This window comes from Lygodium microphyllum, chromosome 16, assembly GCF_053477565.2.
Source record: "Lygodium microphyllum isolate KBCC chromosome 16, Lygodium_microphyllum_v1.1.10, whole genome shotgun sequence".
Taxonomy (NCBI): domain Eukaryota; kingdom Viridiplantae; phylum Streptophyta; class Polypodiopsida; order Schizaeales; family Lygodiaceae; genus Lygodium; species Lygodium microphyllum.
In genome coordinates, this window is record NC_141150.1 from 42,681,575 (window position 1) to 42,699,636 (window position 18,062).

General features: G+C 42.0%; 1 protein-coding gene across 4 annotated transcripts in view; it reads left to right on the top strand.

The window, feature by feature from the left end:
• The window catches only part of LOC148022746 (PH, RCC1 and FYVE domains-containing protein 1-like), a 77,328-nt gene that overhangs the window by 3,292 nt on the left and 55,974 nt on the right, over positions 1 to 18,062 (top strand). For 3 of the 4 annotated variants that reach the window (XM_087695659.1, XM_087695660.1, XM_087695661.1), the window contains 5 exons: positions 2,742 to 2,828; positions 6,489 to 6,578; positions 6,698 to 6,784; positions 7,450 to 7,638; positions 7,753 to 9,855. In XM_087695659.1, coding sequence (XP_087551785.1) covers positions 2,742 to 2,828; positions 6,489 to 6,578; positions 6,698 to 6,784; positions 7,450 to 7,638; positions 7,753 to 9,855 — 2,556 coding nt within the window. Of the gene's footprint in view, positions 1 to 2,629; positions 2,829 to 6,488; positions 6,579 to 6,697; positions 6,785 to 7,449; positions 7,639 to 7,752; positions 9,856 to 18,062 lie in introns of all 4 variants that reach the window. The other variant, XM_087695662.1, reaches the window with a different exon arrangement.

Below are 18,062 nucleotides of genomic sequence, written 5' to 3' on the forward strand. Positions count from 1 at the left end.
GCCTGACACATGGGCTGAGAAAATGCCATATGCAGGAAGGATCTCCACCTAAAATGTTTCAGAGAGAGATTGACAGACAAAGATTGTGTTAGAGCTCTTGATGTCCTTGTCTGATTCAAATTGAGGCTCACAGGTAGGAGATGACCATAGAAGACACATATGTTTGTGGATAAATTGGTCGTGTAGGCTCACAGGTAGGAGATGACCATAGAAGACACATATGTTTGTGGATAAATTGGTCGTGTTGTGCTGCCGTGGAATCATAGGTTTTTTTACTTAGATATGGTGTTCTCGGTCTTGACTGTGCTGAGAGCAATTGGAGATAGGTCCTCAAGTTCTTATCTTTATTGTCATGTTCATGTTCTTGATTATGTTTTACTATTCCTCTTTTGTGCATTCTCACATTTGTTTTTTAGATTGCAAGAGTTATGCTTGTATTTGAGGTTGCTTTACTTAAGTCTATTGCTGCATGCCATCACACTTGCTTTTGTTGACATTGATGTTGGCATGTGCTTGTGTGCTTATGTGTTTGTTTGTGTTGATTGACAAATAGTGGCAACAATGCACTGTTGCATTATCGTGGGATGCCTACTGTCGCAGGTTTCATTTGTCTCAAATGCCTTGTTTACCAAACATTGTGTGCTTATGTGTTTGTTTGTGTTGATTGACAAATAGTGGCAACAATGCACTGTTGCATTATCGTGGGATGCCTACTGTCGCAGGTTTCATTTGTCTCAAATGCCTTGTTTACCAAACACAATGCAATGCAAGGGCTAATGTTAAACAAATTCTTTCCCTTATGCTTGCACCATATTCATAGCTCATGGAGGAGATCCATGTCTTTGGTGTTTCTAGAGATTTTCTCGGAGGATGGTGGTTTACTATGTTCTTGGTCATTCTAGGTTCTTGGTGCTTGCTCTTTGGTGGCATCGGTGATAATTTGTGATGCTTCATAGATGAGTTGGTGTCATTCTTTCCAAGTGTTGGTCATTCTTTCCATGTGTTGGTCATGTAGATGGATCAATGATGGTGATCAATTCGAAGAGCTTCACCAGGTTTCTTAGTGGCATGACTAGGTTTGTTCTATCATTGAATAGATGGTTGCTAGATCCTTGATTCCTTGTTATGTCATGGTGGCTTTGTGGCAAAGCGAGTGGCTGCCTCTTCTTTTGTTACATTGTTGGATCTCCGGATGGGTGCTCCTAGCATTGGTCACAATGATCATGAAGTGACTTAGTGACTTAGTGCGAATGCACTAAGGACATTTCAAGGTTAGTGCGACAGACTCCTAAATTGGACTCAAGTTCCTAACCTTGAAGTACCGTTAAGTGTATTCCTACGAAGTCTCTTCATGATCACTATGATCAATGTCACTAGCGCCCATTTGGATGTCCAAGAATGTAACACATGTATCAGGTCTAGCATATCTGGCTCCTTGCTTGCTTGATGCTATTGTAAGTGGTGGACTTCGTTGGTATCCTGTGCAATGACACTTGCTCTCCTTTGGCCGACATCTTGGCGGGTGGGATGTTGTCATTGTTTAATAGTGGAGCGATACCTCACACTTCTTCTTGGGCCCAAGGGATAGTGAGGGGGCAGTAGTGGGGCATGCACGCCTCATGCATATGATATGGTGGATCCTTGTGTGTAGTCTTCCATCCATGTCGCTCTATTTGGTGGTTGACAAAATTTGATGCTGCTGTGCCTTCAAGTCTATGGTGGTATGGTGGGATGGCTTGACAATGAGCTAGTGATTGTTGCTACTTAGTTTCCACATTAGGGGTGTTTGGGGGGGGGGGGGGGGGCGCTCTAGTAGGATGGTTGAGCCTTGAGGGTAGGGAATCTAGGATTCATAGAGTTTCATTATTTCTACTCTTTAAGTTTAGAATGGGGCAACATTGACTTCGGTGCTTTCTCCGAGGTGCATCTAGCACAGTCGATGGTGCTAGAGTGTCCATGGTGCATCTACGCTCATTTTAAGTTTTGTCAACCACCAAATAGAGCAACACGTGTGTGTGTGTGGGGGGGTGTACCATGATGTTGTGTGTGTGGGGGGGTGTACCATGATGTTGAGGGTCTTCTAGTGGCTATTGTGGTGTGGGACTTGATGGACATTTGATGGAAGTTCTAGTGGCTGCTTTTGGTACTCCATCATTGTATCTTTTTATTGTATACCTCAGCCATGATCTAAGAGAGGGTGTTTTCCTTCTCATGTCATACTAACATAGAGAGAGAGTGTACTGATAGTATAACATTTTCAAGTTCTTGTTGGTCCACACTTGAGAAAAGAACTAAAATCATGTTTACCTTTTATAGAAGAAAATATTCTCTACAACATGAAATAAGAGAACAAACCACCCCCCCCCCCCCCCCCCCCCCCAAAAAAAAAACAAAACAAAACCAAAAAAGCCAGAGTAAAGGATAATTTTGGGATCATAGTTTTAATAGAACACTCTCACATATTGCAATCAAACCTGCTTTATGTACAGCAATGGGGTCTCATGTATAATGTCAATTCTTTGTTTAATTCCAAAGTTGTCAATATTGGAATGCTGTTTTTGGTTGTTGTCAAGTTTTGTTTTTAAGTTTGGATTTAACTTTATGTGTATTTTGTGGCTTAATATGCTAGGAGGTCCTATGCATGCTCAAGGCAGAAGGGAAGGCTATTGAATCTGCTATCATTTGGATTTGTATCCTATTTAAAGACTTTAGAGTATCTGACATCTTAGGTCATTTTGCAGGCTGTTGTTGCTTTGAAAAAAGGTGCACACCTATTGAAGTATGGGCGTAAGGGAAAACCTAGATTATGTCCCTTCAGACTTTCAAGTGTAAGTTTTGTCGTGTTTTACTTTTCTTTCTTGGGGCTTATCCAAAAGAACATGTATTTGCTTGTTTGCTTACATCTGCAGAAACACACACTGATTAATTCAACAGCCTACTAAACACATATATGCATGCATTTATAAGAGCTTCAGATGGAATACATGACATGAAATTAAGCATTACAGTATTATACTGTCAAATGGCTTGTCACCCCATCTCTGTGCCAGACCCTCCTAAGTGATGGTTTGTAGGGTAAAAATGTGGTCAAGGGTAGAGTATCCTTGTTTGAGGTGGTAGTCCGGTCCTGGAGCCAATGTGACAATGTTGCCTTTGGTAATGTGTCAAACGCCTTGAGCAAATCCACAAAGTAACATTTTATCCTCCAATCTCTATCCTTGGCAAACATTGTGGCCGTCCTCAATGATGGCCCGTAGGGTGAAAATGTGGTCAAGGGTGGAGTATCCAGATTCCACGTCTTAATGCTATCGGCCCATGGCTTTCCGCCCATTTGTTCAACTCATGCCCTAGAATGGAACTGAAATCTTGGCCAATTTCAGCCCATTTGTTCAACTTATGCTCTAGAATGGAACTGAAATCTTGGCCAATCACGATCAATTTGTAGTTGTTGGCTCCATCACATCTTCGGTTTTGTCCTGTCCCCTCTTGTATATATGCCATATCATTATTCTCTGTAGGTCATGCGATCTCAAGTCTTATTGGATTGGCACTACTTATTAATCTTCAGTCGCATACAATTTTAAGGGATTAGTAAGAGAGACCATACATAACATCCTTTCTGGAATTCCAAAGTTGACCTGGCCTTATTCTTTTCTATCTATGTCTGATCCATCCTTTTTTGGGATTTGAGGAATCTTAAGGGAAAGAGAGCATGAGTCACTGGTAACCATGGATTTTTTCCAGCCTGACATTGCTTGCATCCTTGTACTTGTTCGGGCTATGAACTTGTATACCTGTAGTGCCTTCATTCACATTGCCTCACAGATGACCCAGTTGTTTACACTTCTAATATGCATTTGGAAAGAATGAGTACACTGCAATATTTATTGGGGGAGTAGGGAGACCCCTTTTGCTACTGCACTAGTTTTCCCAGCAATTGTGCTAGTGGAAAAGATGAAGTAAAAGATTGGATTGCGATTCTGAGCAGTAAATGTCATAAACTCCTTGGCAGGATGACAATAGAGGTCCCAAGGCATATCTTATGCAAAATGATCAGCCCCCTGTACTCCTGCCATACTAATCAACTTATATTCAACATCAGGATCAGAGCTTTATGCAAAGTAAAAGCCTTAACATCAAAAGGAAAGCACAATCTTGTGCTCTCCAAACTGCATAATTAACCCATGCCTACAGGATAGGTTTGGTTATGACTTATATGCACTCCATATTCATAAAATCCTTAGTGTTGAGCCTCCTTATGGCTATTTAAGTATGGCTTCTCTTTGCAGCTCTCTTTGCCAAATGACTTGATACATAGGAATCAAGATGAAAAAGGCAAGATAGGAGGAGCCTGTTTTCACACTTAATCAATCGATTGCCCTGCTTTACAGTCTCCTCTTGATTCTCACATATGTGCTAAAAGGATTCAGAAGTGTGAGATGTACCTGCAGCCTTAAATCTGGAAATATGATCATCTTCTTCAGTCTTAATTACTGTAACAGGTTAAGTTTTTATGACAGATTTGATGTGCCACAGATGCTGGCTATAAGATGAGTAGCAGCAAAGTTGAAGAAAGAATAGGTCATGATACCATATATGTGTGAAATTTGGAAAAAGTTAAAACTGCTGGATAAAATGGTCACTGCTATTGGAGACTGGGAAATCATCTGTCAAAACTGCTGTTGAAGGTGGTGAGAGGGAGACCTGATATCACTGCTGAACGGGATTGGAAAAAAAGGACTGCTTGAAACCATGCGAAGAACAAAAGCAAAATTGTTGCACACGATTGCAACCAGGATTTCTCACCATCAAAACTATGCACATTCATGCCAATGAGAGGCATGCCACATAAGGACCAGAGATTTTTCTGGGAAGACTTTGGTCTGCTCACCCTAAGTAACTGTGGCTTTTTCCTATTGGAACTTTATCAGCATAGGCTACAATGCTCAAGGGAAACCTCAGCCAATGGACCACTTTAACCCTCCTCCAGCATGAGCCTACATGAAAATCACCTTGCTTTTTCATTGACAATTTATGCAACTACATGGGAGCATATGCTTAATTTGATATCACATGCAAAACTACCACCCTAGAGTGCTTGGGCAGTTATCACAATTTCATTGACAATTTATGCAACTACATGGGAGCATATGCTTAATTTGATATCACATGCAAAACTACCACCCTAGAGCTCTTGGGCAGTTATCTCAATAGAGTTGTCGACCTTGGTCCCTAGGAACTAGACCATAGTCAGCCCAACCAACTTGAGATTAGAGATGACTGGCAGTTGACAGCAGCATCTAAGGTTGGAGCAGTAGTGGATGTTGCATGGACCTGTCGAGGCAGCAGCAAGGGCTGTGTTTTGCACCAGGCATGCCCAGAGAGCAGCTTTTGATGATGTGGCAGCAGCATCGATGGCTAGAGCAGTCATGGATGTCTCTGGATCTGGGCCCTGGCAGCGTTCTGCAGGAGCCTGTGCTTTGGGGCAGGACAGCAGTGTACCTTAGCAGGAGAGGTTGCCAGGGCAGTCAGGTAGGTTGCTAGCATAGCAGTTGTGGACTGCAGGGGTGGCATCCGGGCTGATCAGAATGATGATGTCGAATCTCCAAGAGTCATGATGATGGGGGTGATGAAGCACAATGATTGGGCTGAGATGGAATGAAGAATAGCTATCTTGGGCAGGCCATCCTTCATCCCGATTCCCGTCCTTGGAATTGCAAGAGTCTGGCTGCATGGAGTTTATGGAAGTGCAGGTGTTCTTGGTTTTCTCATACAACCAGTCCTTTCTTCTGTTTTGTCTCATGTGCCATACTTCCTTGCTCTGTTCTTCCTCGTGAGAGAGTTTATATGCTTCTACAAATTTGCATTTTTGTTTCCCCCACAATTGATCTGTGGCCTTCCATGCCACAACCACCATGGGTTGCAGGTATGACCTGATAGATCTGTGACTTCTCCAGATTCAAGCATTTGAAGTTTGAACTCTGATGGATCAGTTTACCCTTTAAAAAACTCTGCCACCATTCGCAACATCATAATATGTTTAATATGCTTGCTTTATTTCTCAACCTCTTGTTACTGTTGAAGCTGTGCAGTTTCTCCAAAGCTTCAAGTACTTGTAAGTTTGAGCTCATGGGTAAGTTTACCCTTCAGAAATCTCTGCCACCATTTGCAACATATAACATGATTGATATGCCTGCTTCTTTATCTTAATGTCTTGTTATATTTGGATCAATTTGAAACTTTCTACATTAGTGGGCCAAAAACATTTTCTATAGATTTTTAAGTCCAGCCTTTGTGAGTGGTTCTTGGCTGAAAGTATAGAGTGAACATCTGCGGCTTTCTCTTTTCTACGTTGAAATGATAGAAAATCAATGTCACTGTTTAAGTTGCAGGCAGATATAATATTTTAGACAGGCTCATGAACTTTTTTTGGGTAAGTGTACCTAATTTAGTTCTGATTGTTGAGGTTGTGAACTTTCAATGTGCAGGATGAAAAATCTTTGATATGGTATTCTGGGAAAGAAGAGATGCAGCTGAGTCTTAGTGCAGTATCGAGGATTGTCCCGGGACAACGCACTGTAAGCTTCAAAAACGTAGTTGATAAGCCTATGCTTACTTGTAATGAGAGATTTTCTTTTGGCAGTTAGTACAGTATTACATTTTCAGATGCTCAAGTATTTTAAATCTGATTTTGCAGGCAAATTTTCAACGACACCCTCAACCAGATAAAGAATATCAATCATTTTCACTTATTTATGGACACGATGATCAATCCCTTGATCTCGTGAGTACCACTTTCTTGCTCTGTAATGATGGCTGCTTTGACTTGCATTAGTTTATGGGGATTATTTGTTTGAGGCACTCGATATGCACAGGGACAAGGTTGGAATACAGTCCTAATAAATTCCTTTTGCTTTAGGAGCAAGGCTTCTTGACCAAATGGAAAACTTGGTTCCTGTAAAATAGCTATATGAAAGTATTTCTGGGTAGATTGAAATGCTGTGTTGTGACCAGTGGATGAAGTTAAGAGTGCTTGTCTCTGCATTTTGAAATAGAGATGTCACAATCTTCATGTAGCAAGCTTGTCTGTGGCTGATGGGATTTGGGAGTGTGGTTCCTATTTATGATGTTTCATGTATAGACAATAAAAAGAGAAATAATTAGGTCTTTCTCCTGCTGCAATGGAATTGTTTAACGGAGAGGCCTGCTTTTGAGCAGAAGTGTATGAAGAAGAAGAAGAAGAAGAAGAAGAAGAAGAAGAAGAAGAATTTAGTAGTGTGCCTACTTGTACCATACATAATTTCTTTCTTAATCTTTTGAAGCATGCACAGGCAGGGTTGTATGGAATAGATATGTAACAAGTTATTTAGTCACTTGAATGCCTTACAGAATCTCAGTCTAATTCATATAGATGAATTTAATTGTATGTTGGGTATGTTGGATTTACAGATCTGTAAAGATAAGGACCAGGCGGAACTATGGTTCATAGGCATAAAGGCCTTAATTAATGGCAACCACTCACAGAAAGTGCAAGTTGATGTTAGAAATGATGCCATGATGGCCTTGGACACGAGCAGCCCCATAGGCTTTCTTGATAGAAGATTTACCTTAGCTTCAAGTGATGTGCAGTATCAACGGGTATGGTATAATTGTTTTGTTGAACGAGTTCTCTTCTTTGCAGATTTCGCATCGTAAATCCTCTTTGTCACACAGTGAGCGTGATAGATCAACATGGATTTTACATTTTTTCAGGATAAGTTTGATACATACAGGCATCAGAACTTATTTGGAAGCCCTCCACATTGTAATCTGGATAGAACTGTTTCAGCGGCCACATTATACTCGGTTGATTCAAGAAAGAGCGTTCCAGAGAGTTCTTTTGGAGATTCAGTGCATTCACGTGATTCAGGAGGAGGTTCAGATACCCTAAGGATACATGGCAAAGATAATGCAGTAGAGACCTTCAGGGTGAGCCTTTCTAGCGTAATTAGCTCCTCAAGCCAGGGGTCAGCTCAAGATGAAGATGCTTTGGGTGATGTTTACATGTGGGGGGAAGGTGTTGGTTGTGGCCATTTGGGTGGTGGGAAAACGGGCTCTCAGATGGATGCGCTCCTACCGAAACACCTTGATTCAGCTGTAGTTTTGGATGTACAAAATATTGCCTGTGGGAAAAGGCATGCTGCTTTAGTCAACAGACAGGGAGAGGTCTTTTCCTGGGGAGAAGAGTCAGGGGGTAGACTTGGACATGGAATGAATGTTAGTATGCCTCACCCCCAATTAGTAGAAACATTGGCATGCACAGCTACTGAGCTTGTAGCTTGTGGTGAGTATCACACTTGTGCCGTTACCTTAGCTGGTGACCTTTATACATGGGGTGATGGTAGTCGCAGCTTTGGGCTTCTAGGACACGGAAATGATGTAAGCCACTGGATGCCTCGAAGAGTCCCTCTTTCTGAAGGGATAAGAGTTTCCAGTGTTGCATGTGGGCCTTGGCATACAGCTCTAATAACTTCAGCAGGGCAACTGTTTACTTTTGGTGATGGTACATTTGGTGTTCTTGGCCATGGGGATAGAGAAAATGAATTGCTTCCAAGAGAAGTGGAGTCTTTAAAAGGTCTGAAGACTATCAAGGTGGCATGTGGGTTATGGCATACTGCTGCAGTAGTGGAAGTAATTACGAGCTACTCTGGAAGCACCTGTGCCTCAGGAAAACTTTTCACTTGGGGAGATGGTGACAAGGGGCAACTAGGACATGGGGGCAGGGAGACAAAACTTTTACCGACGTGTGTTGCAGCTTTGGTAGATTATGATTTCCGTCAAGTGGCTTGTGGGAACAGCCTTACTGCCGCTTTGACAACATCAGGGCAAGTTTACACAATGGGAAGCTCTATGTATGGACAGCTGGGTGATCCTCAAGCTGATGGAAAGCTCCCAGTTGTCGTTGAAGGGAAGCTTTGGGAGGCATTTGTAGAGGAGATATCATGTGGAGCATACCATGTTGCAGTTCTTACCTCAAAAACAGAAGTTTATACATGGGGGAGAGGTGCAAATGGAAGACTTGGGCATGGAGATGTCCATGATCGTCATACTCCAACAAGGGTGGAGGCTTTGAAAGACAAACAAGTAAAGAGTATCGCTTGCGGAGCAAGTTTTACTGCAGCTATTTGTTTACATAAATTGTTCTCAGGTGCTGACCAGTCAATATGCTCTGGATGCCGAATGCCTTTTGTATTTACAAGAAAAAGGCATAATTGCTACAACTGTGGGAATGCGTTTTGCCATGGGTGCAGCAGTAAAAAAGCTTCCAGGGCAACCTTGGCACCCAATCCCAAAAAATCTTACCGTGTTTGTGATTCCTGCTATGTCAAATTAAAGTCAGCAGCTGAAGCTGGTACTGCAAGCCAACACGGTAGAGCTAGAAAGGGTTTCTTGATGCAACAGCCGTTAGAAGTCCAAGGAAGAAAAGAAAAGTCTGAGATGAGAAACCAGGGCAGTCAGTTGTCAACACCCAGAATTCCTCTTTTTGATGGGAGAACCATCTTAAAACAAAATAAAAAGCACGAATCACTCAGGCGTGTATCACCCGTGCCTACTGATTTGATTTCTTGGGGTAGCATGCCTGGTACATTTGATCCTACTTCTGCACTAATCAAGTCACCAATGCTTCCAACATCTGTATCATCTTCAAGAAACATGGATAGGCTCAGCTTACCACCATCACAGCCACCCAGCCCCCCTCGGTCTACCAGCTCGAGTCTGACAACCACCAAGATATGGTCTCAGGACTTTATGATGAGTGAGCTGAAGGAGGCGAACAGAGCACTACATGAAGAAGTTTTGATGTTGCGAAAGCAGGTATACATTTAGCTTTTGCATCATTTATTAACTGATTTTCTATAGAGACTTAAACTATTGCATGCTAGGCAATGGACTTTTATCCACCTTTTATGACTATGGCCTACACTCTACCTGCTCTTCATAAGCCAAGCAGTTTGGCCTCAGTCCTGTATCCCAGAAAGTAGTGCTCTTTGCTTTTAGGGAGTGGTAGTGGCATCCTTGTTCACAATCGTGTGTTTCATGCTTGCACGAAACACATTGAGGTTCATTACCATTATGTCAGAGAGAGATGCTATGCAGAAGAGATCAGCTTGATGTATGTACCCACACCAGAAAATGTTGCAGACATTTTCACTAAGGTGCTACCACCACGGGAAGTTTGAGGCTTTTTGAAGGTCTTTAAGCTTACTACCCTTTGGTGATTGATCATCCTTGTACTTCATCACATTGGCAGTGTAGGGGGGTGTTAGAATTTGTCAATTCTGTAGTGCCCATGTAATTTGTGTGATGTGGGACACTTTAATAAGTGTCACTTTAGTGTGTGTACCTAGTGTCTTTAAAAGTAGTGACACTAGGGACTAGAGTTAGTTAGCTTAACTCTAGTCAATTGGTGGAGGGTTGGTTAGGTCAACCCTTGTTTTAACCTAGGTTGTATCCTCACTCTCTTTAGTCCAGTCTAGGAAGTACACTCTACTCTCTTGCTTCAACTCATTCAGTGTCATTGTCTCATTTCTCTCTCCTCCATAGTCGATTCATTTTCTCACAATCTCTACCTCTCCTCTAAATGTTAGAGAGCTTGAGTATAATATGAGATCAATGTCATAAGTGAGGGTGACTTTGTTGAGGATTGCAGTGAGTCCTTAATGGTAGTGAGCATCATTCTAGCTTTGATGCTGATAGTGAGATGACAATTAGATGATTGTAATTTATAGCCTCTAGATCCTTGCTCTTGAGTTTTGTCTTTGTCCACTATTTTTTTACACATACTACTTTTTGTATGAGTCACTAATTTTGGCTAATTATCTATTTGGCATGCTACTAGTAAACTCTTATTTCAACTCTCTTTTACAACTGTGTTTAAAGTAAAGTATCTAAATATTTGAAGTATATTGTTATAAGTTCCAACATCAAGTACATGCCTTAATTACATATATAATTTTTTCTTGCTTCAGACATAGCGGTGGATGTATGTCCAATATTTATTAGTTCAATTAGTATTGTTGTTACACCTTTGGAAGTCCAAGACAGAACAGAAAAGCCCAAAAAAAAGATGGAAATGGAAGATAGTCCAAGGCGAGGAAAAAAACGGAAGAGAAAGGCAAGCTCATAAAAATTCAAGAAAAGCCTCAATGTAAAAGGAAGTACACAATAACAAGTGCATCGAATATTCTAGCAAGGAAAGCGCTGGGCGCATTGTAATTCATTTTGTAAAAGAGCGTTAGGCTCCCTCCTATGCAATTTGTAAATGTAAACGGGCATGGGTGAAGGAACTGTGAAAATAGGAAGGAATAAGGAAAGAGGGCCTAGGCCAAAATGACCGGTCATGTAAAAAGGGATGGGTGCCCAAAGAGGAGGAGGGCATGTATGAAAGGGAAAAAAGTGAATGAAGAGGATCATTCTTGTGTGTGGCCAAAACTAGCTCTATTCTTCTCTTCTTTTTCTTATTCTTACTTGCTTAAGCTTGTGCTTGAGAGATGGAGTGTGAGGGAGTGTGTGAGGGTGAGGGACCATGGTGGAGAAGCTCTCCATCTTCTCCTCTCTTCTTTTCTCTTCTCTTGTCTTGCATGCGTGGCAATGGAGCATGGAGCTTGGAGCGTGAGGATTAAGCTTGCTTGAGCTTGCACCTTGGATTGTTGAGCTACTGGAGAGCTTGCGGGAGGAGGCAACTCGCTTGAGCATGAAGGTAAGCTCACTGCACTCGTAGGTGTGAGAGCGCGCACAGCTATGTGAGAGGTAGCCATTGCACTTGGCTTGAAACGCTTGAAGCAATTAGCGGTTCGTGGGTCTTGGCAGTTGAGCAAGAGCTCCCACGATTGTAACAACCTCAGACAGTACTAATTAGACGTCATTATTGTCACAACCTTGTAGATAAGATGGGTGTCCATATAGGGGCAAGGAGTGATAATGGTGGTAAGTTTTTTCTCCATGAATCTCATAAGTTCTTACACAAGCATGGCATGTGGTGCCAACTCACTGTAACGAACTTCCTATTTGAAAATGGAGTTGTTGGGTGTAGAAACTAGACAATGATGAACATGGCACATTCCTTTGTAGCTGAGTTGCTAGAGCGCTTATAGGGAGAAGTGATTGATACTTTGATGTATATTGCTCTCCAAAAAGACCCCCTTTGAGTATTTTATGCCACTTATCTTGTTACTTCCCATCTTTTGAGTCTTCAGATGTTTTGTATGTCACCAAAATGAGAAATGGACTTAATTAATTTGATCAAGTCCATTTTTGGTACCCCTAGCTCTTGGCATTGTGACTAGAGTTCATTTGATTAAAATGAACTCTTATTTTGGTATCCCTAGGTCTTGACACGGTGACCATTGCAGTTGTGGTGAAGGATTTGATAGTGGGATATGCAGTGGATGAGCATATAGGCTATGTGGTACAAGGATAGGGTAAAATGAACAAGATGTGAATTTTTCATTAAATTAAAATTTGGACCTTGGAATTATTTACATTGATAGTTTTGTCCAGTAAGCACCTTACCTATATAAAGCAAGCCCTGACCTTAAGTTTGGTTGAGTGAGCAGCTCACTTATGATTAAGGACCCAAGCTTTAATTAACCCTTAATAAAAAATGATATTTGATGGAGGAGGAGCTGCTTACTCATTTAAAAGCTGATCTTGGCTTTTGGGGTCTCTTTTTCTCTCATTTGAGAAGCACAAGTTTGGAGACGGCCATCCTTCTCTTCTTTGTTAAAGAAATTGCAAGTTTCAGCCATGGAGTTGTGGGTGTGGAACAGAAGAGAAGCACGAACATGGGAGAGAAGGGAATATAGAGATTGAATGGATTGAATTGATTTGAAATAGAGTGCTGAATACAAGGATGGATTGATCAGGCATACACATAGCTGATATGCATCATAGTGCAGGCATCGGGTTAGGCTAGACAGGTGAGGAACAACAGGCTGAGGTGAGAGAATGCTGGTGTAATGACTGGATGAAAGCAAGCAGCAGTGGGGGCAGCAATAAATAGCTGCTTGTGCCCTAAACTGGCTGGCCAGCAGCAGTTGGCTGCATTTAATGCAGCTGACTTATACAAAAAGATTGCTGCCCCATCAAACCAGCTGCCATATGTACAATCGAGTCCAAACCTTCTGTAGGGCAAGGTTAGGCACGGAGATCGAGGTAGACAGACCTTACGTGCAGTGAGAGAGACAGAGAGAGTGCGAGTAAGCAGAGTAGAGAGTGAACACGTTTTTCAGTACAATGACAAGAGTACCACTTTAGGTTTTAGACAGATATATGTATGAAAGTACAATGTGCTAAGGGTATGTTCACACCCGTGCACATTTAAAAGGCACGATGGGCCTTTATTCCCAACAACCTCCCACCTAAAGGCAATGTGCCTTAAGAGGAGAAAAGAATCAGCTAAGTCTAAGTATGTACAAAGCTGAAATAAATATATCTATCCAACTCCTATCATCTGTCGGCAATGAGCAAACCGCTCTGTTGGAAGACCCTTCGTGAGAAGGTCTGCAAGATTATCATCTGTATGCACTTTGACAAGCTCAATGCTCTTGCTGTCAAGTACATCTCTAATGAAGTGGTACTTCACCTGTATGTGCTTTGTCTTTGCATGAAAGACATGATTCCATGCTAGCATGATAGCACTCTAACTATCACAATGGAGAACATGTAACTCTGTGATGCCAAGCTCTCCCACCAGACGTGAAAGCCATAAAGCCTCCTTGCATGCCTCAGTGACAGCTACATACTCTGCCTCTGTAGTAGACAATGCAGTACACTTTTGTAGCCTGGAGATCCAAGAGACTACTGCTCCTGTGAAAGTAAACACATACCCAGAAGTGGACTTCCTGCAGTCCTCATGACCAGCATAGTCTGCATCCGTAAAGCCAACAACAGATGCCTTCTGCTTTCCAAAGCAGATGCACAACTCCTTTGTGCCTTTGAGGTATCTCATAATACCTTTCACAGCCTCCCAGTGCTTCTTGCTAGGGGTTGCCATGTATCTGCTAACCACTCCCACTGCAAAAGCAATGTCAGGACGTGTAGCAACCATAGCATACATCAAACTGCCAACAGCTGAAGCATATGGTATCTTGGCCATTTCAGCCTTCTCATCATCAGATGTAGGGCTGTCCTCTGCACTGAGTTTCACATATGGAGGCAATGGAACCCCAATTGTTTTTCCCCCCTCCATATTGAAACGTTGCAAAACTTTGGAGATATACTCCTGCTGAGATAGATAGAGTAAGCCTTTAGATCTATCTTTGAGTATTCACATGCCAAGAATGTGATTTGCATCACCCAGATCCTTCATGTCAAAGCTGCCATGAAGACTTTGTTTTAATGAATCCAAGGCACGAGTAGCTTTGACATGAAGACTTTGTTTTAATGAATCCAAGGCACGAGTATCCGTGCCAACTATCAGCATGTCATCAACATACAAAACCAAGATAATCAGGCTGCCATCTGCTGCCTTCTTGGTGTACAAGCAGTGATCCACTTGACTTCTATGAAAGCCTTGGGACTGCATGAATGTATCAAACTTATGATACCATTCTCTTGGTGTTTGTTTCAGCCCATACAAACTCCTTTTGAGTTTACATACTATTTTTTCTTTCCCTTGTTCAACAAACCCTTCAGGCTGCTGCATATATATGTTTTCATGTAGATCGCCATGTAAAAACGCAGTCTTTACATCCATCTGTATGAGCTCCATATCCTCAACTGCAACCAAGCCCAAAATGGTTCTCAATGTAGTCATCTTGACTACAGGAGAGAAAATCTCATCAAAGTAAATTCCATGCTTCTGCTTGTATTCCTTTGCAACCAATCTTGCTTTGTACTTTGGTGAGGAACCAGAAGTGACCATTTTGTAAACCCATTTGCATGGAAGGGTTTTCTGCCCTTTAGGCAATTGCACTAAGTCCCAAGTGCCATTTTTTTCAAGAGATTCCGTCTCTGACAGCATATCTTTATACCATTTCTTGCTGTCCTGTCTGTCCATTGCTTCCTTGAAGCAAGATGGTTCATCACAGTCTGTCAACATGACATACTCAGCCACATTAATTGCACCAGGAACAAATTTGTCAGGTTGTCTAGTAGCCCTAGACGATCTCCTAAACCAGTGGCCATTGTTTGCTGACTGTTCCTGCAAATTTCCATTTTCAGCATGCTGTCCTGGCATTTCAGCCTGCAAATCAGCATTAACAGCTTGCTGTTTTGGCCGTTCTTGCACATGTAATGGCTCATTTTCATGGGCAATAGCTGGCTGATCATTTCCAGCATCATTTCCTGCATTTACAGGCTCATTTACAGCAGGTATTTGCTACTGTACAGCGGGCATATTTTGCTGTCTAAAAGGTATTTCTTCCCGGAATACAACCCTATGGACCTCCTCAATCTTTTCGGGCTGTTTGTGCATGCGATTTTCCCGGAAGATAACGTCATTGTTGCGTACTATTTTCCTTTTCTCAGGATCCCACAATTTGTATCTCATTTTACCCTCGTCACCATATCCTAGGAAAATGCATTTACAGGACTTTGGCTCAAGTTTGCTGCGTTTTTCTTTACGAATGTACACAAAAGCCTTGCAGCCAAACACTTTTAGATGAGCATATGAAGGTGGCTTGCCTGACCATGCTTCTTGTGGAACTCCCCCCCCCCCCCCCCCCCCCCCCCCACCCAAAAGACCTGTTTGGTGACCGATTAATCAAGTGAACAGTTGTCATAACAGCCTCTGCCCAAAAACCATGGGGTAATGCAACATGAGACAACATTGTACGGACCTTATCCTATATGGTCCGATTCATATGCTCTGCAACTCCATTTTGGGGTGGATTATGAGGGATAGTGAGCTCCCTCTTTATCCCTTTGCTGTCACAAAATGCCTGAAAGGCTTTGGAAACATATTCCCCATCATTGACAGAGCGAAGACACTTTAGTGTCTTATCTGTCTGATTTTCAGCCAATGCCAAGAATTTTTAAAACTTGTCAAGCACCTCATCCTTGCTATGAATAGGGTAAACCCATACTTTTCGTGTAGCATCATCGACAAAGGTGATTCTTTCCCCCTAAAGATAATCCTGGCATTTGACATACATTCGAATGTACTAACTCTAGAGGAGAAGATTTCAAAGAAAGAGACTTTTTGTGAGAAGTTTGTGCATGTTTGCCATAAATACAATGATCACAATGCTCAAAATCAGCATAACGAAGACAAGGCAAGTAACCCAAACGAGAAAGCACTTTCATTCCTGTTTGACTCATGTGTCCCAACCGGCCATGCCACAAAGAAACACTTGGTTGCTTGGTCACGGCAACAACATGGTCATACACATTAGATACATGAAGTGGATACAACGTATCACTCTTGCAACCTCTGGCAATAACCCTAGATCCCTTACAGATACTTCATTTTCCATCACCAAAGGTGGTATGAAAACCATCATCATCTAGCTGCCCTGTGCTAATCAAGCTCTTCTTGAGCTGAGGTACATGCCGTACATGCTAAAGTGTAAAGACAGAGCCATGCTGAAACTGTAACTGCACACTGCCAATACCTGCAATCTCACATGCATAGTTGTCCCCAAGATGGACAACACCATGTCGACCCCCTGTATAGGCAGAAAACCACTCACGATGAGGGGTGACATGAAAGGAAGCACCTGAATCGAGAATCCAGGTATGCATGTCATCATCTGTATCTGCAAGTAGAGCATGTGCACCAAAATGTGGAGAGACAAAGAGTACATCACTCCCACTGTCACTGTCATGAGTGACTACATTCACCTCTTCAATTTTTACACTGCTATTCTTAGGCTGACTGTCCTTCTCTTTCTTGCAGTCATCTGTCTTCTTCCCTTTTCCTTTCTCTTTCTTCCAATTGTAGCTGTCACGTTTAAAGTGACCCTTCTTGCTAGAATGATGGCATTCAACATCTTTGCCACGTGATTTACTGCGTTCCTTGCCATCATATTTTCCCTTTTGCTGTGATCTGCCCCTAGTATGCAAAGCACTGGAAGACTTACTGGATGCATTGTTCTGCCGATTCATCTCTTCCATAAGTAGAGCACTCTCTACATCAGCATACAAAAGGATCACATCAGAATTGCTCATAGCAGTCCTGGATGTATCCCAACTCTGTGGTAGAGTGCAAAGCAAGAAAGTAGCCTTAAATTCCTCATCAATCATGAACTTCAAGGCAACCAGTTGGCTGAAAATGGAGTTAAACTCACTCAAGTGAGTAGACATTGCTGTACCTTCTTTCATACGCAAATCCATAAGCTTTTTCAGCCAATACACTTTACTTGCAGCACTTTTCTGTGCATACAGTTCTTCCAGTCTAGTCCATATAGCATATGCAAAATCCAAACCTTCAATGTTGAAGAGCAAGGCATCAGAAATTGATAGCTCTATGGTTGAGCGTGCAAGCTCATTAAACTCATCCCAATCGTCCTGATCCGTGTCCGCAGCTTTGCCCCTTTAGTTTTGATCGGCTTTGCCTGCTTCTTTTGTAACAGGATATTGTAGCACTGTTTTTGCCACACTGCAAAATTATGTGCGCCTTCAAGCTTCTTTATATGCATCAAATTACTGCTGTCATTGCTACCAGCCATGGTTTTCAGCCGAAGTGTGACCAAAAAACCAGTAAATGCAGGCCCAAACTGTCACCCGAGTGACCAAGGTACAAACAAGTACCAATCAGCAATAAATGACCATGCAGAAGTACAGATTTCAGATCTGTAATTAAATTTTCAGAAGTGCCAAAACAAGTGCTACAGCATTATCCAACTGATTACAGCTGTTCCAAGGGCATGTGCATCACATTACATGAGAAAACCCAAAATTTCAGCTGCAATTTCTGTTGTACATGTACCCACGGGCATAAAATTTGACACGAACGGTCAAAAGCTCCAAAATTTTGTGCTCAAAATCGTCAAACACACATATGCATTTCCTCTATCATGCATAGGACTGCCCAATTTTGCCAAAATAAAGCAATTTCAGCAAAACCCCCAAATTTCACC